The 22,272-nt window shown below is 40.6% G+C and overlaps 1 protein-coding gene across 1 annotated transcript; it reads left to right on the top strand.

The window, feature by feature from the left end:
* Window positions 1-16,559: 16,559 nt before the first annotated feature.
* LOC103701191 (probable LRR receptor-like serine/threonine-protein kinase At2g23950) lies at window positions 16,560-21,458 on the top strand. The gene is made up of 11 exons (XM_008783165.4): window positions 16,560-16,869; window positions 16,980-17,112; window positions 17,876-17,947; window positions 18,066-18,209; window positions 18,336-18,407; window positions 18,518-18,580; window positions 18,695-18,795; window positions 18,885-19,016; window positions 19,108-19,458; window positions 20,422-20,801; window positions 20,942-21,458. Exons 1-11 carry the CDS (start codon window positions 16,575-16,577, stop codon window positions 21,311-21,313), a joined length of 2,115 nt encoding a protein of 704 aa, XP_008781387.2. The 5' UTR covers window positions 16,560-16,574; the 3' UTR covers window positions 21,314-21,458.
* Window positions 21,459-22,272: the final 814 nt, after the last annotated feature.

Raw genomic sequence — 22,272 nt, 5'->3', positions numbered from 1 at the left:
TATATATATATATATATATATATATATATATATATATATATATATATATATATATATATATATATATCCATAAATGGTAGTTTTATGCCAACTTATTCTAAATTTTTTTAAAAAAATAGCCATGTTATTTGGCGCATACGGAGTCCGTTTCAAGCATTAATGATGTTATATTATTTTAGAAGGACTTGGACACTTATATGTAGAAAAATAATTTTTTTCTACATATATGGACAAAAATATCGGCGAAGATAATTTTTTTTATAGTCTAAGAGTGTGCTTTTCAATTCACTGACTCAACCTATCTTTAATGCCTGGGGATTCAAGGGTTTATCCTTCGAATAAGTAGCAAATGCAGCGAGATGGGATAAGTTCAGCCCATTCATTTGTTCATGGTTATTGTTACATTTATGCTAAGTATAATTTATACCTAGGACCTTATATATGGTATAAGTTTAATTGGGCCGATATAGCTCGGTTTTAATGCCCTTTTAGACCTTTAGCCTCCTACAATATTAATATAAACATTACATTAGAAATATTATATTTTATAATATAATATTTTAATATATATTATATGGTATAATCTTTACATTATATTATCATATTACATAGTATATTATAAAATAAAAGGGATTGAAAGGGTGAGGTTGTCTAATTTTATAGAAAATCACTTTATTTATCGGCTCATCTCCAAATAATATTTTCACTATCAGCATCCAAACATTACGTTCTTTTTACCACCGAGATGGTAGCACAGTTGGAACAGGACTTTGTTTCCAACGGAGTGATCCAGGTTTGAAACGCGTGGGCGTCGATTAAATACAGAAACCGGATGTCCCCCGCCTGGTTGATCCGTTGGGAGCGCTACTAGTCCTCTGATATTGAGGTGATGCTAGAATGGCATATTCACATGCAGGTTCGTCCGTGCTGGTGGGATGGATATAAGAAATTTTCTACTTGCATCGAATATTCTTTGGTGGAAAGAAGGCTCAGTGGGACTGCTATGTAGGTGGGGTTAATTCTATCCCTCTTGCTAAAGCTAAAAAAAATATTATATTCTTTTTGTACCAATATAAATAATTAATAATCTTTAATATATATATATATATTTGCTAGGAAATAGAATGGGAAAACAAAACGAAGAGATAAGATTAGGAGGGAGCTGGGATCCCCATACCTCCACGCAAGGCAAGGAGGAAGAGGACAAATGACAGCCGGAGATCACTTGGGTGGATGCCAACAAATGGAGGAGAACTCCTGAAAGCTCTAGGTGCCTACAAAATCGGAAGAAGTTGGAGTGCGGTGAGAGCACAGGGGGTGAGGCGTTTATCGACATGCGGGGACATCGGCGGAACGCTGACAGCGGAGCGCGTCCACCGCGTCACGTCGCCGGGAAACCTGACAGTGGAGGGCGTCAAAATGCGTCACATCGCCGGGAAACCGGACCTTGGAGGGGCGTCAAAATGCGTCACATCGCGGAATCCGATTCTCCGCCCACCTACCCTTAACGTCAGGGACGCCCCCTCCAACTCGGAACAGAAGCGCGCATGTTGCGACACGACGACTCTGATTACAAAAGAGGGAGCATCATCAAACGGATAGGTAAGAGACTGCATTCTCCGAAATTCTTTTTTTAAAAAACACTACGATGTTGCGAGGTATATCATATTTTAATTATTTTTAAAATAAAATAAAATAATATAATAAATTATACTCAATAAAAAATTTAATAGCTAAATTTGTGTTCATGAAATTCGATAATGATTGAGAAAACATCCAGCACTAATACCGCCTCCTTACAGAAACTCTCAAATACTAGCATCAACAATACTGGCCATATCTGCATAGTGTATATATATATATATATATATATATATATATATATTAAATAACATTGAAGCATATTCATATTAATATCGGAAGAGCCAACTTTATTTAGACTAATAGGCTGGGTTGTGAACTATGGTAGTTTCTTATGTAGTCTGTTATTTCGAGGATATTCTATGGATCGGAAGGTAGAGTTGTTTAGACTACTTTGAGATTTGTTATTTTCTGATTTTATTAAGTATATTTGTACGCAGAACTGTATGGCACGTCCGCTTTTGTTATATATATATATATATATATATATATATATATATATATATATATATATATATATATAAAAGGCTAGGCCCATTGTTCTTTGTCCGTGCTCGATCACGATCGACTGATCGTGGGAGAGTTGGAGAATAACTTCCAACTCTCTAATCATGCCAAGCTCCATGGCAAGGGCTTGTATGGTTCAGACGTTGGATCCCGCCCATGATTGGGGGTGGAGATGGTCCAAAGGAGAAGCTGGAATGGGGTGCAGGGGAGTTCATGAATCGGATGAAGCGAAGCTCGCCGACATCCAACTAGGCGCTGCTGAATACGCTGAGTAGCGCCTCCCCGGTGATGGTGGGAAAGGGGCCGAGCAGCGGAAGAAGGCAAGTCGTGGGGATGGAGGAGCAAACCGATGGAGAAGCTGACCTCCTCGGATCCCTTTATTGCTTGTCGATAGCGGAGTTCCCTCTCTAGCGAGGCGGCAAAGGAGTTGTCGATAGCGGAGTTCCCTCTCTAGCGAGGCGGCAAAGGAGAGGAAGAGGGCAAAGAGGTCCTGGCAAGCGGGGTGGTTGGCGGCAAGCTCGGTGATGGCCCAGGCGGCGTTCGCCTGGGCGCTAATTGGCCCCCGTCCTTGAGGAGCTTTGTGAGGGCAAAGCAGATGCCGACATGGAGCATGCTGTCAACGCCCTCCGGGTTGCGGTCGAGAAGGCCGAGGGCGCAAGCGGCGTCCTCCTGGTCGTCGGCCTGGCCCTCCTTGATGAGGTGAAAGAGCTGGTTGATGAGCCTCTCGCGGATGCAGAGTTCGATTTGGTTCGATCCCATGGCGCCAATGTTCATGTCGTCCCTACTCCTACTTGATGGTTTTCATGGAAGAGGATCCATCCAATGGAGAATCAGATGCTGGCCTCTGGACTGTAGGTCGAGCTCATGCTGGGGAACAAGTACAACAGCCGGAACCCCACTAGGGTCGAGGGACTGGTGTGGGACCGTGAGCAGCGGAAGTCCAACCGGGCTTTCCAGCAGAACGACGTCGGCAGCAACAGCGATGGTGCCGGCGGTAATAATGATGCCAGGAGCTACGGAAGGGAGCCTGGAGCGTCGGAGCAGGGGATCTCGAGACAGGTTCCGGCAGATGGTACGGGCCATGATCGATGTGAAAATTAATTTGGCAAGTGTAACCGGTAAATCAAATGGATAAGTTATGATTTAGACTAACTTCGTCATGAAATAGCTTCTACGGACTTATGTATATGATAGCATCAATGAACTTACGCATGGGATAGTGTTCACAGACTTATTCGTGAAATTTTGTCGGCCTTAGACTGGATTATGATCTTAGATAGTTTAAAGCCGAAAAAATATTGCTATGAAATCTGAAAATCAAGTTAATAAAAAACTGATGATAGGGCATAAGAAATTATTATTGAACAATTGGTTTAATTTAATATATATATATATATATATATATATATATATATATATATATATATATATATATATATATGCTTCTTTGATAAGATGAAAATGATGGCTTATGTGCATGTTAATTGTACGAGCTTTATGAGAATTGATATGGTATTTATTTTACCTGATATTATTTATTTGATTATTTTCTAATACTTATGGCGTAGTGGTTTAGGATTCTGACTGGGCCCGAAAAACAAATATCCTTTCTTGCTTTTTTTTTTTTAGAGTTTCAGGTTGCATAGTATTTGGCAATAGTTGAGATCACAGGTGGAAGAGATGAATAGATAGAGCATCCTTATTTCCGGTAGGATGAACGGATCTAGAAATTTTATGCAAGTTTGTTATTTATTATAAAATGAGATCATTATGTTCGTGAAAATTGAGGTTATAATAAATTTTTCAGGTGTAGCATACCCTTTAGGGTCCTACCCTATGGAGTGTGTGGCCGTATCATGTAGCCGATCTAGATGTTAGGTTTGGGGCATAACAAATATTATCAATACATGTTGTATGTTAAATGATAAATTTTAATGATGGTTAAGTATGTTAATACTGACATCCACATGATGCAGGAAGAGTTTTAGATGAGTTGGATTTTTATTTAGATATATATAATAAAATGATAAAAATATAGAAAAATTGAGCATATCATGCCGTGAATTTTAAATGGTCTGGACTCTCCTTCTCTGCTCTCACTGCAAAAAAAAAATATTTTTCTATACCTCTACCAAAATAAAAGTTTCTAATTATCTTCTTTAATTAGAAGTTTCACTTTTCAAAACTTTTTTTAGTTAGAATTAAGATTTTACAATCAAAAAGATTCATGGATTAAAAAAATATAAATTAATATATATTATTTTAAACTAAAATTATTTTTTATAAAAAAATTTATTTTTGGATGTGCATTGCATGCATAGAATGCTCTTATCCATGGTAGATTATCCAACCAAGATCATTATGTTAATCATAAAATGAGGCCCTCCCAGTTCAACCCAAAAGTTTAGAGGGTCCAAACATCTTCCTTAAATTTGGTGTCAAATCTTCCAAAATTTATGGAGATTGGTTGAGGCTTTTCTTATCTTTTGTTCCCGTAATTGACCATCCCAGCCTCCCTTTCCTCACTCCCCTCCTTTGAGAAGGGTTAGAGCAAGGTTATTATTTTACTTACCCTTATACAACCACTTCTAATCCCTCTTTTTTCAATAGAGTCAGTGATTAATTTTCTACTAATATTTACGAAGATTTGTATGTCATGAGTAAGTTTGCTCAATGCATAAATTAAACTTGATCTTTTGATTTACTAAACAAAGTCCAAAGCTATTATAATTCATTTGTCATTTGCTGCGATATCAAAAATTTCTAGTGGAAATTGTGTCCACACGCATCAAACCATTTGATATGTTAATGCCACATGGACTCTTGGCTTTGCATTGCAATCCATCTAAACAACATGTCACATATAGCTCCCATGCATCATATCAAAAACTGTTTTACATCAATTTTGATGTAGATCTAAGGGTTCATAATGCATTGAACCATCAAATTAGCATTGGGAGCCCAACAATAAGAACATAAACTTTATTATAAAATATTAATGTCAATAAACGTCATGCATGCAATTTCTTATTCGAGATTGATGCCTATGCATCAATTTCTTATTAGAATTATCTGAAATTATCTTTGTTTACTTCGACGCTACAGGATGCTAAAAAACTAATGTATCCATTTGAACCCCACATGAAGGAGGGACGGATAACTTTACATTAATCTAACAAGCTTGACGTGGATCTCCATCACACAAAAAGTCGAGCTCTTCCTCGCCCCCCTCCTCATTCTCTCTCGCTTTCACACATTCAAATATGGGAGCAATACGCCTCTACTTGTTTACAGCTAAGAAAATATTTGCTTTTATGTACGTGAGCGCCGTTTTGTTAAGTAGCACATCGAATCTCTTGACTATATCACCGAATCTTGTCTTGTCTTTTATTTTGTCTTTATTCCTTTTCTTTTTAGTGGAGGCCGAATCGTCTCCCATTCACGCTGCTCTTTAGTCAGTAACACACTACTGATTAATTGGAAACCACCTCTACTGTAGATGCTTGGTGATTTAAGTTTCCAGACTTAAAAAAAACACGAAGTAGATCGTAGATCTTGGATTCTTTTTCATGACCTATATGATTGCTTGTAAATCACCATAAAAAAAAAACCTGGATTTACAATGAAGAACATTTGACAAGTAGTCATGATCTATGTATTTCAAATTTTTAATCTATCTTATCGGTATTTGTTCAGAAAAAATCCATGTTATTAATGGATACACTTTGTTCTTCAAAATTTCGCATCTGTTGTTTTGTTTTATCAGATAAACTTTATTTCTTATTTAGAGAAAGAATCGATAGCAAATGTATAAATTAAAATAAAAAATTTACCTAGAGAAATAAGGTAACCGGTTGCTTCTTTAATTCGCACGCAAGTGTTGTTATCCAAGTTCTTTTTTCTTTGTTTGGGATAAAGAGAGGTAGCCTTTTCTCTAATATTTCTGATCTCCACAGATTATTGAAGACAATTCAATCCTAAATCACTTGATGCATTTAAGAAAGGCTCTATCAACTTGGGAAGTTGGCACATTCCTGGTCCGTTTTTCTTATAAAATATAAATTTTATCTTAATATATATAAAAATATATACGCACGTATATATCCATACATAATTAATATATATATATATATATATATATATATATATATATATATATATATATATATATATATATATATATATATATAGACACACACACATGTGTGCATGAGGACCATATGGATGTGTGTTTAGTTTTATATTAATCATGCATTGGATAGATCTTACGTGCTTATATAAGATAAAAAAATTTCAATAATATTTTTCAGCTAATTTTTTTGGATGAGGCTTAAGTGATGATAAATAGTATTAGAGTATATTCGGCTCATGGCTTTTATAGACTAAGCGATAGCCTACTAGACTAAAAATTCAAATTCATTCAAATAAGTATCACAATCAATCTATAGTCAAATTCGATGAATTCATAATTTATATAAATAGGTGACTAGATTTTTTTTTTTTGATAAGATTTTGAGTTGTGATAATTTGCCCTTTTTTTCTAATATGAAAGGATATGTTAGCCTATTCTTTGCCATCACTATCGCAAATAAATAGGCCATGCAATTTCCTTGAAACTAGGGAGCCTTTCCCACGAAATATGAAAGAGGACGGCCCTAGGCGGCGAGAATAAATAATAAAGTCAATTCGTCTTTGTACGGTCCTGGCTATCCCAAGGTCATATGGAGAAATAAATAATCCCTGACGAAACGGCTGACGATGGGGGGGAAAAAGAGAAAAAAACAAATATGCAATTTAGTCATCTTTGTACCATGATCCTGCCCAACCCGACACGTTAGCGGAATCGACCAGTCGACTTGTTTAATTCGTAAAATTTTTTTATTATTATTATTTTAAAAAACTTAATTTGAGAAAATATAATATCTGAAAAAATAATTTTAGTATATTTAATTAATCATAAAAAAGTGACTATTCTATGACTTAAACTTGGTTCAATATTTATTTTTATAAAAAATTGTGTATAATATTTATTATATTTTTAATAAAATAATTTAATTATAATTTTTGGTGGCTTAAAAATAATTTAAGAAAAAACATCCTAATTTTTAACGACTAGAAAAATAGCTTTTTCATGTTTTTTATTTTTTTATAAAATATAAAAAATTATTCCTATATTTTTTTAAAAAAATTAACTAATTTTTTTTTTTTGTTGACTGTTTTTTTGCCGAAAAAATGGATCCTAAATGGGTGACCAGAAAAGTGGGGAGAGTTTTTTTTTTTTTTCTAAGAGAGAGAGAGAGAGGAGAGAGAGGAGAGCAAATGGGAAGTCATGGCCGGCTAAGCCTAGTTTGGCAGCTTGTATCAAACGTTAAGTCCACGGCAGTACCCAAGGCCAAGGACAAGCAGTCTTCTCATTTACGATGAGCCTCGTTCGGCTTTCGCCTTTCGTTCATGTTCACGCTGTGGTTATTGGATGTTCATGTAGAGTTGATATTGTAAGATAATATAAAAATATATAAATAAATTTATCTAGATTTTGAAAAAAGTGTTGATTTCAATATGTTATTAGAACAGAGATCGTGAGTTCGAACTCTATCTCCGCACTCTTTAACTCCATTATTAAAAATTTCATATGTTGGACTTATCCATTAAAAAAAGTCTGATCCATATATGAGAAAGAGTGTAAGAAAATATAAAAATATATAAATAAATCTATCTCATCCTATCATCTTAAGCTGTGAAAAATGTAGAAAAAAAATACAAAGTAATTGTAGGTCCAACCTGAATTAGCTCCCCTTGTTATTAGACATGCACAATCTTGTCTTCATTGCCCCCAAAATACAATTAATTTAGAAATTTTAAGAGCACATAGATGGGACTTGAAGACAGGGATTTACCCAAATTCCAAATGTGGTGTGTCACAAACTCACAATGCTTTTTTTATCATAGAAACCTTTCATTCTGATGTTAAAGGTCCAATCTCTAACCCTCAACTTATAGCTGGGGGTGCGTTTTCAATGTACTAGCTCTTGTATCATCACAAGACGCGGGAGTAACAATCAGATGGTCTAAGTTCAGAGACCGGACCCCTCCAGTCTCTGTACCTATTGGAGGGAATCCTGATCCGATATCGTTTGAACTATAGATCAAGATGCATTCCTTTTGTCATGACCTGAAACATTTGCGAAGATCTGGTTTTAATTGAACATTGGGTTGTATCTTGAGCTTCCATCCTTTTTAATGCGGATAGGGTTGTATCTTTGGTGCGGGAAAAAAAAATTCAGCTTCCTTTGCATGAATCCACCGTTGCATTGTGTGCTGGATGCTTTGAGATCTGTGTAGATAGATGAGTGATGGAGTTCGGATAACTTTGAGATTGGTTTAGTGCGTGATCCAGCGGTGAATTCGTTTGAAGGAAGTTGGATACTTCTTTCACGCGAAAGATAAAAAACCTACTATTTTTCCAATGCAAGGTTTTGTATTTTGTATTGCCATCAATCATTTTATTAGAATAAATTACAATTTTTTTTAAGATTAGGAATAAATTATGCTTACGTTTAATAGTTTGAAAAACTTATACTTACCTCCCTCCCAATAATTTATTTTTATTTAATACTTTAATCCATAACTGAACAGAACGTAAATCAAATCTTTAACCTTAAATGGGACTTTAATGCCATGTAAAAAAATTTCAAAAATAACCAAAATAATTTTAAATGACATAACAAACATCAAAAAATATAAAGAGAACATGTGTGTCCTCCTTCCCATTTAAAGAGCAATTTCAATTTTTCATATGAGGCAAATGGTTTTACTAAAGTCATTAATTTAACTAGATGTAAATATAGGTTTCATAAGTTGTTGGATGCAAATATGATAAATATAAATATAGGTGGAGTTTTTGTAATTTACTTGTTGGTTTAAGAGAAGGGAGCAAGATGGCGAGCTGACATCCCAGGCATCAGCTTTTATTAACTCCAAAGCTTATGTCCTTTGGATGACATATGAAGGCCCATTGAAGTACTCATGTGAAGTGAAAAGAGGCAAATTCTCCAAGCACCAAGAAGAATAGAGATCCAGCAAGTTATCAGGAAGAAATGGAGCACCAGTGACATCACTGAGGAATGACCACCAAAACCGAGAGGCAAAAGAGCAGGTGAGGAGAATGTGGTCAAGTGTTTCAGAGGCACCATAATAACCAAGCTTACATCGATATGGTTTTAGGAGTGACCCAACTATATTCCTCATAATAATTAACCAAACCAAATGTAGGCTTGTTGTAGGCCAAGACAAACTCAAATGGATCAAATATTTATATCAATCGGACCTTTCTGTTTGATAGGCCCCTTACAAAAATAATACTACTTAGATTAATGTTGTAGACCTAACTCTTCGCCGGCCATGCTGACAGAATCCTTGAACCAATTTCATCATCCTTGGTAAAATCAAGTCCACTAACTTCGGTCTAAGAATACTAATAAAAAGAATGCAGTAAATAAAATAAACCTAAAGTTATCTCACGTTGTCCTTCCAGTTTACCACTTTTCCACTATTGTACTAAGGTACATATGATCTTCACCATACATTCGTAATGTTTTAGCTAGTATACAAAAATGCATACCGTGACCTTTCTGTCTATAAATAGTTGCATGCATTGCGCAATGGATGTGAAGAAGTGGGCTGTTGTTGCGGCAATAATAATAAACCTAAATCCGATAATGGGTTGGCATTTTGGATTAGTGGGCTTACATTAGGCCCACATATAGTTCATAGTTTGGAGATTAGGCCCATAATGGTTGTCACGATAAGGGCAACAAGCCAAGCCCAAGCCCATTGTTGCATGGTGGCGGAGGAGCAGTCACTGAGTTCCACAAGAACTAGTGATTTTAGCCGAAAGGATGGAGACATAATCTTTGATTAAGAAATTAAAAGCGTTCATTAGGAAATTGCTATCGAAGTCTTAGACTACTCGGATCGACATAAGAAAAGTGCCATGCCAATGATCCATTATAACTAAAGAAGCCACCAATGTTTTTCGAGTGGCCTCTCATCTATGCTTAACGTTTTATGCCATAAAGTATCATGAGGACTGGTGGTGAAAAGCTGAGATTAGAATTTGCAAATCTCACCCCTTGCACACCCCCTTAACTCCACAAGAGATGCAAATAAATAAAAAAAATGCATTATAAGACCTTGAGAAGTATTTAAAAATTTCCCTGGAATTTCACATCATTCAAATGTGTGAAAGAGCCTTATAAATGCACCTCCTCCTCATTGCCGACTGTAATTTGTAGGGTTGGAACAAACGAAATTTAGCGAGATGAACCTACCAATCTCGTTCGAATTAATATTAACTTCAAAAGTGGACGAGGCCTTCTTGTTTTCCTTTTTTTTTTTATTTTTTTCCTCAACCATCATCAAGTCCAATTGAGCTTGAGGAAGAGGTGTGAGATCTAGACGATGGCTTTTGTTGATCAACTGAGGAGAAGCTTGCAATTATTTTCAAGGACTAGATTTGAAGTTTGAATTGGCATATGAAATGTTCCCAAGTGGCCACAATCACATGCTTACCACGCAAAAAGACGTTCCACAATCTGGTGCTTATCTTTAACTTTATTTATGCCTCAAAGGAGGATGGCAATCGGGCAAAGAGAAAAGGGGCAGCTTGGGGGTGGCGTGGAAGGTGGCCTTTATCCTTAAACTTTTCCTTTCTTTTTGAACTTTGCCGTTCTCTTTTTCTTTCTCCAAACTTTTGCCCATATCCGCGTTCGCATGAACGTGAGAGAATCGATTTAGGCCGGAAGGTAAAACACATTCCTCTAGAACAAATACAAACAATAAAGTTTTACCTTAGTAGTGTTGTTATGGTTGTCGCAGCCTAAGACATCACCAAAAAAGTTGGCCAGAAGATGCTTTTGGAATCCTTGGCCCGTGTAAGTCCTCAAGATATGCCTCATGTATAGTCCCTGCGAGATTAAATGCACTCTTGCATGGATCCTCATGATGGCCATCCTGGGTGTTGATATGGTAAAATAACAATGTTATATTTAGAATATGTTTTGCGTGTTCACTCTCACGCATGTTTGATTAACTTTTTCTTTTCCTCAAGCAAGAGATAGAACTTGCTTTACAATTGTTATTTGATAGGTCCCCAAACGGAAGAAAGTGAAAGAATTGGTGGACTACAACTCTTCTTCGGGTGAGAGTGAACCACTGTTAGAGATGATGGGTGCTCCAAACCACGACGAGCCCAGAAGCCGAACCTACGCTATTTGATGTCTCTGATCCATAACCCACACACGGCAGCCACCGCGTCGGAACCGTAGGGAGCGGAGGGCAGTTCGACGATGAAGCCAGCATGTGAAAAGGAGGAGGGTCGCGATAGGAGTGGGAAGAAGAGTAGTTCGGTTGCTACGACGACGGAGGAAGCGGGAGACGCTCGAAACTAGGAGCAGAAACCATGCACACAGACTCGGTACGAAGACTTAGACGTGGGAAGCGGTTCGCGCCATGCACGCAGGTTTGGCACGAAGTCGAGGACATGGGACAAGGAGAAGAGAGGAATTCCGAAGAAAGGGAAGTCTAGTTGTAGTCCACTGTGTCTCTCGCTTCCTCCGTCGTCGCAGCAACCGAACTACTCTTCCTCCCGCTCCCATCACAACCCTCTTTCTTTTCACGTGCTTGCTGGCTTCATCGCCGAATTGCCCTCTGCTCCCCGCGGTTTCGACACGGTGGCTGCCGTGTGGGGGTTATGGTTCAGAGACATGAGATAGCATGGGTTCGGCTTAACCGTGTCTGGAGCACCCATCATTATTCTATCCATTATGTGATACCATTCCAACGATCATAACTTAGATATGACAGCAATATTTGTACATTATTAGATGTCCATCACATGAGAAAGTGTCTGGAAAATGTCATAATTTGAATTCGCCTTGGATCTCATTGTTTACAGTACGTTAACGGGCAATCAACATGATACTAAATAAAAAAAGAAAGAGAAGAAAGAAAGGATCACATTAGTTACTAAAGAGCTTTGTGCCTCAAAAACCTTGGTCACATCTAAATGTTACATATAAAGAATATTTAATTGCTATGCATCAAACATAATTTGCATTTGCTTAATTGAGGAACATGTAGGCCCCCAGCCGTGAGGAGTATCAATTCAGACAAGTTGGCTAGCAATTGAATGAAGACGTATCTGGCTCCGTCAGGCTGTTCAAATTCAAATTTCAGATCACCCCTCCGTGCATAAATTAAGCAAGATTCAATTTTCAATGCTGCCGGATTATTTTGTTAATAATCCCACAAATTATTTCTTCATCACATTGGACATAGACCCCTTTATTTGTTGCATCTAAAAAGTCTCATTCGAGACAAGATCGACTAATTTCTATTTTCCCAAGGAAAGTTGATACGAAATATGACAAAAAATGAAGATAAAACGTTAATATGGTAAACAACTAAGCAAGTAGTATACAACATAATTGTTACTTGACAAATATATATATATATATATATATAATCAATTCTTTATGTTAATGCGTATATAATATGTACAAGAATATATACTGTATGCTTCTCATGGCCCATCTATTTTGATAGGTCAAAACAAATTTGGCTTGCTTATGGAACGCAAATCTTTTTTTGCATTGAATCAAAAGGCCACATTTCTTGCAGTATAGGCTATTTTACAAGCTGAAGGTATTGGGGTAGGCTGGCCCATCCCCTGGCATTGGGGAATTGGAATAGGTTGGTCCAATGACAAACAACCATGATACCTCAGTATATCAATCTAGTTTGAGACATTAAACACTACACTGCATGCACCATGTTGCTATACATGCCACTAATTACAACCACTTATTCCTATAGCAGTACATCGAGATGCATGCTTGATGAATCGAGTTCACAGAAACGAGCGGTTGTGATTGGTGGTATGTATGGCCACGTGATGCATACGGTGTAAGGTATAATTTGTCAACTTTTCTTTTTTGATAGGCTGGGAGGATCGTATTGTTCTAGCATGACTACATCTAAAAAAGTCGGAAAAAAAAAGATGGCAAAGAGGCAGCGGGATAGTCTCGTACTGTCCTAGAGGATACGACCCGAATGTTGGGCAACAAAAAAGGCGATGTAGTCAATAATCCTATTCACCTCTCGATATACTTGAGTGGCTAGGAAAGCACCACAGTCTATCATCAACCTGTAGATGTCCTACAGAAGCAGATGTCCATTGCTAGCCCTATGTTGGCCCTAGATTCACTCGACCATTGTAGCTGAATCTCCTTCAAGGTGAATACAGTCCACTTCCAAGACGAGCCTTGCATAGGTGATGACCTCCTGGACAACCCTCAGCTCCGCACCAAGAACAGAGATATTATAAATCCATCGCTCCTAAACCGTGATAAGTCTAGAGTTGGGGTCCTTAATCACAAACCTTGCTACGCCCATGCTGTCTCCATCAGTCACACTTCCATCAAAGTTCATTTTGAGAAAGCTCGAAAGTAGGAGCTCCTAGGAGATAAAGAACATCTGAGTCATTGTAAAAGTTGAATGGCAGTCCTAGATGTCCATTGCAATCCTAGATGAGTTACAGGAGTGAGCCTGGATGAGTTACAGGAGTAAAGCTCTGTCGACAACAGTCCCCGGATGCTGCCTTTTATTCTTAAAGACCTGCGCATTTCTATTTAGCTGAATGTGTTAGGCCATATAGGCCAACCCGACTCCCCATTATGAAGGTAAACAAGAAAGGCCTCAATCGGAGTTGTGGATTGCATGAAGCTCCAAGTAGCCCCAGCTAATCTCCACACCTGAGCCACCTTTAGGAACCCAAACAGAATGTGGGCAGACGACTCCTCGACATCTAGACATCCAACACATGTAGAATTGAGCCTCAACCCCCGTTGGCTAGTACAACTCTAGTTGGTAGGTAGCCCTACTCAACCTTCTAAAGAAACAAAGCAACACAGGGGTGAATGTGGAGCTTCCAAATCCAACCTCCATCCATTATTCGAGTAGCCTCGGCTCTAAACAGGTCGCAGAGGTCACTCGATCTCATATTTGACCTACAAGTCGATCTTCAGACCCTTTTATCAGCGGCCCCTCAAGTAGGAATCAACAAAGCCAGAACTCTCTCGGCTAGCTGAGCCCCAAAGATATGCTGCATAACTGTTTCGTTCCATCTTTTCTCCCTCGGGATAATCAGGTCACAGACCTTGACAACGTTCATGCTATCTAGGTCAACAACCAATTTCAAATTGGAGATATTGGCAGCTCAACCATCCAGCTATTATCCATCACATCAATTGCTTGACCATCCCTAATCGACCATCTAATATTGGGTAACACCAGCGGGGCGCAAGCGCATATCTCCCTCCAAATGAACGAGTCATGTCGACCAATCTAGAAGTCCATCATCATGATCCGCATGTCGTACTTAGCCCTCATTATAGTACTCCATAGGCTCTCTAGCTGAAGCAGATGCCTAATAATATATCTGGCTACTAGAATCTCTCTCCTCATCAGCAGAGACTGAATACCCAAACCCCTGTTGCTGAAGGGCTGACAAACGACCTTCCATGCCACCAAGTGCACTCCACCTCTGCCCTCGTGCCTATCCCAAATGAAGTTCCCGAACATCTGCTCCAATCTAATCAACGGAGCCTTCGACACGATGGTATTAGATAATAAGTAGATCGGCATTGAGCTGAGAACAACTCTCACTAGAGTGACTCTGCCCATCATGGAGAGTGCTTTTGATTGCCACCCCTGATGCTCTGCTCAATACTGCTACAATCCACCCTCTGAAGCCGCCTTTTGGTGATAGGCATACCCAAATATCTCCAGAGTCCCTCCTGCTCCCCCACTCCCAAAGTTTTCTTGATGGTGGACCTGAGATGAGGCTTGATCTTCGGACTAAAATAGATGGCTGACTTAGTCAAGTTAACCTCCTGTCCAGATGCAAAGTAGTAAGCCTTCATGATGCTCCATATCATTCAAGCATTCTGCCTTGTAGCCCGAACAAGGAGCATATAGTCATCACCAAAAAAAAAGGTGTAAAATTGGGGCGGATGATGGAACTGGCCTGTAGGCCTCAATTACCCGTGTCAAAGAAGCCTCCTGGAAGGCTCTGGACAAGGCATCAGTGCAAATAATAAAAAGATAGAAAGGAAGTGGACAACCTCGACGAAGCTCGATGGCAGAGTCGAAGAAGGGCATAGGCGTGTCATTCACAAGGATAGCAAAGAAAGGAGCCTGCACACAAGCGATGCCCATTTGATCCATATCTCATAAAAATCAAAGCTCTCCAAAGTGCGTGTAAAGAATCGCCAACTCTTACAGTCGTAGGTCTGTTCCATATCGAGCTTCAATAACAGTGCATGCATCGCAATAGGAGCATGAAGCTCAAGCGAGAATGTTCCATGCAAGGGGGGCAACTTTACACAATGACTCCATACAGTTTGAGGAAGACAAATTAGAGAAAAAAGGCATATGGCCAAAGTATGTGAATTACTTCATAACACGGGGATGTTAAGAAACACCACAAAGAAATAGAAAAAAAAAAAAGAAAATACAAACTTAGAAAAGCATGCAAATATGCAATACATGGATAGGGAATGAATCAAATTGATCGAAGCTTACGAAGAATTGAAGTGTGAACTAATTACTAAACATAACATTTCCTTGGTGTCTCGTATTGGAAGCAAAATAGCAAATATAGAGGCTCCATTTTGGAGTTTCATTCAATATAATAGCGACTTTGAGATCATGGAGAGTGGGAGGATTTAAATTGCAGAGAACCAGCAAAGAAATCTACTTGCATCATCCCTTCATTGCAAATGTCTCAAAGTCCAACAATTTGCCTCAAACTAAACCCTGAGCAGGGTCTAAATAGAAGCACTCTCCCACATATAATAACCAGCTTTCCAGTGCAATGAGTCCAATGCATGAGGAGAGAGGCATAGGCAAAAGTGAGCAAGACCCAAGGATAACCACCTAAAAACCTATGCCTGTTATTGCCAAGTTATTGATCCATCCAATTAAAAGCACAAAGTCCATAACAATGGTAATAGGATTAACCACACAATGCCACTCCTACCCAACAACAGAAGCCATCTTTCTTTTCACCTTTATCCAAAGAAACCTAAAAAATAAACAATAGAAAAGCGGACCCCTTGTTTTCTTTTCCTCTTTCCCTTTATTTCCCTTCTTTCCTTCCACTTTTCCTCCCTTCCAAGCCCATGGAATGAGTGTGGGCACACTTTGAGAGCGAGTACTGCCGAGCACTGGCCTCGCCAACTCCCCCTCTCTTTCTCTCTCTAAACTTCTGGGCCCTCTCTGACACCCGAATCAGTCCCCTGATCTCGAATTTCCCTGTACTCTCTGTCCTCCCCTATGACCCATGCCTCCCCTTCTTTATCCCCATGTTATGCCCTCATCATGGACCACGCCCCCCATCACCATCATCACAGCCGTCCAGTGTACATAATAGGTGTACCTCATCATCATCGGACGTCATTCCCATCACCATCATTGAACCCACGCTTTCTCTCTCCTCGGCTATAACAAACACCCAAAAGCTTCCATGTCTGCTCTCTTCTCTCTATCTCCCTGCTGCTCTAATGGCTCCTTCTACGCTCTGGTTCCTCTTAGAACTCCATGTCTTCTTGCTTTTCTTCGCCTCCTTCTCTCTCTCCTTCGAGCCCGTCAACATGGAAGGTAGGAGAGTGTTCATATTCCAACCAACACTTCTCTCTGCGCGTGTTCTCTCTTTTTTAATATCTTATTAGTTTTAGTAATGGTTTTTCTTTGGATTGTTTGTTTCTTAGTGGAGGCTTTGATAGCTATCAGAAGAAGTTTGAACGATCCGCATGGGGCTTTGAACAACTGGGATGAATACTCTGTGGATCCTTGTAGCTGGGCTATGATCACCTGTTCTTCTGAGAATCTTGTTATTGGCCTGTGAGACTTCTTTTTCTTCTTCATTCCATGGCTTAATGACTTTACAAAATGGTCCTTTTGTTTTAATTTTAATGGGCTATATGGGACAACATAGAGAGCTCTTCTTCTTATATTGCAATGTAGAAGAGGGTTAGTTTATGAGGGTATTGGTTTTTAGTTGTTGTATGTCAGTTGGATCTATTTATTGGATTTAATGTACATAATTGGATGATTTTGTTGAATGGGTATGATTTGGAGTAGAACTACTCCCACCAAATCGATGACCCAACGGGAGCTCTTCTTCTTGTGGTTTCATTAATACAACAAAAATATTTTGCTTGAAGGGTGTGAAATTTTTATTGGATTTCAGGAGAGCATTTTCTCGGTTTCTCTTATAGTTTGATAATATAACTGTAGGACCTCATTTAAGCAGCACTGGAAATCTTTTTCTAATAGTTCAATGTTTATAGTTCCAAGGATTTTGTGTGAAGGCTGTTGAGTTCTGGAAAAACTTCAGGGGCTTCTCAAATACTTTAATGAGTACCAATAGAAACAGTCTGATTAGATTATTGGGATCTTTTTTCTCGTAATAACTAAATCTACGTAATTGAGAAATATTTGTTCAGGCTGTCGTAGGATTCGTTGGATTTGCATTGGAGTTGTTCTTATTGGGTTGCAGAGTTTGCAAGAAACTTCTATTCTTATACTTTAAATGAGTATTATAGAAGGATTCTTTTCTAAATATTTAATGCTCTTTTTATTATTTTTTCTTTTTTTTGTGCAGCGGAGCGCCGAGCCAAGGCCTATCAGGAACGCTCTCTGGGAGGATTGGGAACCTTACCAATCTTCAGCAAGTGTGAGAACAACATATAAAACCTTGAAAAAAGATCACAAAATCCCATCTTCGTTTCCTTCTTCCCAGTTCTTGGATACACCTCTGTTCTCTATATTACTCTGTTTTAATGGGCTTTCAGGTTACTTCAGAACAACAACCTAACAGGGGAACTCCCGGCCGAGCTCGGACAGCTCCGAAAGCTCCAGACGCTGGATCTCTCGAACAACCACTTCTCCGGAAAGGTGCCCGGATCTTTGGGTCGCCTTGCTCTCCTTCGATATCTGTAAGTGGTTTAAATCTCGGAAGCATGAAAAGAGTGCAAAGGAAATCCCCAACAATCTTATTCGAGCGTGCATTCTTGTTCTTTAATCCTCTCATTATTCTAAACTTTTCCTCGATCTCTGCACAGGAGACTAAACAACAACAGCCTGTCGGGAGCCTTCCCTGTGTCGCTATCAAGGATCCCTCAGCTCTCGTTCCTGTAAGTCTCCATAGCTTAGCCTTATGATTCTTCCATAAAAAGGGAATTCTCCTCTCCTCTGTTTTGGTTTCTGTTCTGGATTTATAGCAACCAAGATTGCTCCTTTCCAGGGATTTGTCTTACAATAACCTCAGCGGACGACCGGTTTCCCTGTTCCCCGCCAGAACATTCAAGTGAGGACAGCCCTCTCTCCTCCCACTTCCTTCTTCCCGCCTGGACGCTGTTCTCCCTATTCCAAAACGCGTTTCAGAGTTTCTAACTCTCTTTTCTCTTTATCTCCATCTCAGTGTAGTGGGGAATCCTCTGATATGTGGAAGTGGAAGCATAGAAGAGTGCTCGAGAACACCAACCGCTGTTCCTCTTCCCTTCCTCTTGGAGTCTTCTCGAAGTAATCAATATCTCCTCCCATTTCTCTCTCACCAATATCGCAAAGCTCTGCACTCTTTAATTCATGGGAATCGCTTTCAATTCATCCAGAGAGATCAAAGGCCCAGAAACTAGCCGTTGCCATTGGCACCAGCTTCGGCGCCTCCTCCTTCCTTCTCTGCATCTTCCTCCTTCTCTGGTGGCGGAAGACGAAGAAAGACCGCTCCAACCTCGGCCTCAAGGGTTAGTCACCAAAATCTCTCGCTGTCATTAAACTCGAAGAAAAATCCAAACTCTCACAGAATGATCAAATTCTCTTCTTTTTTTTCCCCAGAGAGGGAGGGGGAGGGGGCGGTGGTGGTGGGGCTGGGGAATCTCCGACTGTTCGGGCTGAGGGAGCTCCAGGCGGCGACTGAGAATTTCAGCGGGCGGAATCTATTGGGGAAGGGGGGCTTTGGGCACGTGTACCGGGGGCGGCTCGCCGACGGCACCATGGTGGCGGTGAAGCGGCTGAACGACGCCGGCGCAGCGGGGGAGACCCAGTTCCGGACGGAGGTGGAGATGATCAGCCTCGCCGTCCACCGCAACCTTCTCCGCCTCCTCGGCTACTGCGCCACCGCCGCCGGCGAGCGCCTTCTCGTCTACCCCTTCATGCCCAACGGCAGCGTCGCCTCCCGTCTCCGGGGTACGGTACACTGCTCCTGCGGACCGCTCTAATAACGATTTAAACAGCTGCTCCAATCTCCATCCCAATCCAACTCCATGCCGGCCTCGTACTCGCGTGGGGGCCGGACTGGACTATAGTTGTCCCCGCGGGCAGGCTTTAGCGGGTGGGTCCGGTCCTCATGTCGGTGACCGGATCCCATTTTATTTAACCTATTGAGTCCTGTTGGCCGTCTCGATCACCGTACATTTTGTACTTCTTCCCGGTCGGCTCGATGTAATGATGGCCGTAACACACCGTTTACGTGCTCTCGATTTGACCGACGGTGGACCCTCCCCCACTCTATTTCCGGAGCCACATGCGGATTGCGAGCAACACCATCTTTTGGATGCTCCTTCTAGGTCTTCTTGTGCGTCCTCCGAGATCTGCCGTCTAATTTGCCTCTAGGTACAATCCATATCCGATGTAGCCGTCTGTTCGTCTCGTCATCTTGTGGGGCTTTGTTACCTTTTGTTTTGTTTTGTTTTGATTTTTTTTTCTAAACTGAATATATCATATAATACCAATACAAAATATTTTCAATAAAATTAAAAAATAATAAATTAGGAAGTATTTAAGATAACTTCTTCTTTTCGGCCCATAGAGTGTTTTAAGAGTAGTTGATTACGTAAGAAGTCATCCAATCCTCAATTTTATTGGTTTCTTTGAATACATTCTTGGCGGATGTATTACTATGGCCGGGCCACTGTCGAATGTAATCGTAAATAAGATGTCTTATGTTATTTGATGAGCCTGGTTGAGAGGCTATGATATGACATTAAAGCCTAAATCTTTCTCTCTCTTTTTTTCAAAAAAAAGTTTGTCGGAGCCTAAATCTTTATCTAAAACACCAATTTTGACCACCGGAAGAAAATGACTTTAACCTCCTCACCTCCGGTGACGGGATCACGTTAAGGTGTTTGAATTTTTTTTTGGCTCTCCCAGGTAAACCGCCGCTGGAGTGGAACACGAGGAAACGGATAGCCCTGGGAGCAGCGAGGGGTCTGCTGTACCTGCACGAGCAATGCGACCCAAAGATAATCCACCGGGATGTGAAGGCGGCCAACGTTCTCCTCGACGACTGCTGCGAAGCGGTGGTCGGCGACTTTGGCCTCGCCAAGCTTCTCGACCATGGAGACTCCCATGTCACCACCGCCGTCCGTGGCACCGTCGGCCACATCGCTCCAGAGTACCTCTCCACCGGCCAGTCGTCCGACAAGACTGACGTCTTTGGCTTCGGCATCCTCCTCCTCGAGCTTGTCACCGGACAGCGTGCCCTTGAGTTTGGCAAGGGGCCTAACCAGAAAGGCGCCATGCTCGACTGGGTAATATGAATGTATATGAATGTCTCTATATATCTAAAAGACGCCATAAATATCTTCATATATGTATGAATACATTAGTAGCGATCTAGTAGTACATTCTCCTTTCTTATACCTCCATTTTGCATGATTCTTGCATGCAGGTGAGGAAGGTGCATCAGGAGAAGAAGCTAGATTTACTGGTGGATCGAGACTTGGGAAGCAACTACGACCGGATAGAGGTGGGGGAGATGGTCCTGGTGGCCCTCCTATGCACCCAATTCCTCCCCTCTCACCGTCCGAAGATGTCGGAGGTGCTAAGGATGCTCGAAGGTGACGGGCTTGCCGACAAGTGGGAAGCTTCCAATACGCTCCCAATGCATCATGACGCTCCCGGCGCACACCATCAAAGTGACTCTAATGCATTGTTTGTAATGAACAGCGATGACAATGGTGGCAGTAGTGATGATGATGATGATGATGATAACCATTCCCTGGATGTAGTAGAAGAAATGGAGCTATCTGGTCCTAGGTAAAAATGCTCATTAGGATAGGAGAAGTTGGCATTTAACAACATAGTTTCTGTATTACAAGAAAAATTCCTTTGCACCCTGTCTGAGTTGTTGGTTCGCTCTTTTCTAACATCAGGAAAAGATGTAAAGAAGTACAGATATTTTACAGTTGGGAAGAGAAAGCATCTCCTTCCTTTCCTTTCTCGGGGAGAGCACATTTCTTTCCCGTTATCCTAATCTATAATTTTTTAAAAAAAACTTTGGTCGCGTTCAGATCGTGGTCGGGCTATGTCAGATCGTGTGGTCCTGATGCCGCCTTAGACTGTGGGCCCACGTTCCAACTTTTTATCAGTGATTACCGGAGAACTGCCTGTCGCTTTGACGACCTTTTCCAATTTCCCAAAATGCCCCGGGCATAAGGGGGTAAATTTGTAAATTGCTTTTATTTATTTATTTTTGGCAGATATCGGGGCATGCACGAACGAAAGAGTGATTGATTCTTTCGTGCGCTGGACCGTCGGATTGCGACGACACAAGCGGAACCCGGTGTGGCGTCGCGCGGATGACGTGGGTGCTTGGAACCCGGCAAGATTGGCCGTTCTCCGTTTGGAATGGGATCGGTTCAGCTGTGATGCGGACGGTTGTCTTGTACGACGGGTTTCTACAAGACACGCGCGTCGCAGGTGTTCTGTTGGGCAGGACAAATGTTGGTGAAGGAATACAAGGTGTGGCGAAGTGGTTCTTTGTGCCTGGGAGCTGATCCGCTGCCCCTGCAGCGTCGCAGCCTACCTACGGCCATGCCGGGTTTTGCCGGTAGGCTGCAATCATAGTGGGACGCATTTCCGATGCGGTACTGTTCCTTGATAGCAGGATCGAAGGAACACTAAACTGAGAACCTAAAGCGACTCGGTTCCTTCATGAAAAAACTTTGGCAGGCATCATGTATGCGAAATTTTTTTTTTTTTTTGGTGCGGACTGGGTTT

This window comes from Phoenix dactylifera, chromosome 1 (genome assembly GCF_009389715.1).
Source record: "Phoenix dactylifera cultivar Barhee BC4 chromosome 1, palm_55x_up_171113_PBpolish2nd_filt_p, whole genome shotgun sequence".
Lineage (NCBI taxonomy): Eukaryota > Viridiplantae > Streptophyta > Magnoliopsida > Arecales > Arecaceae > Phoenix > Phoenix dactylifera.
This window is presented reverse-complemented; position numbering and strand designations above follow the sequence as displayed.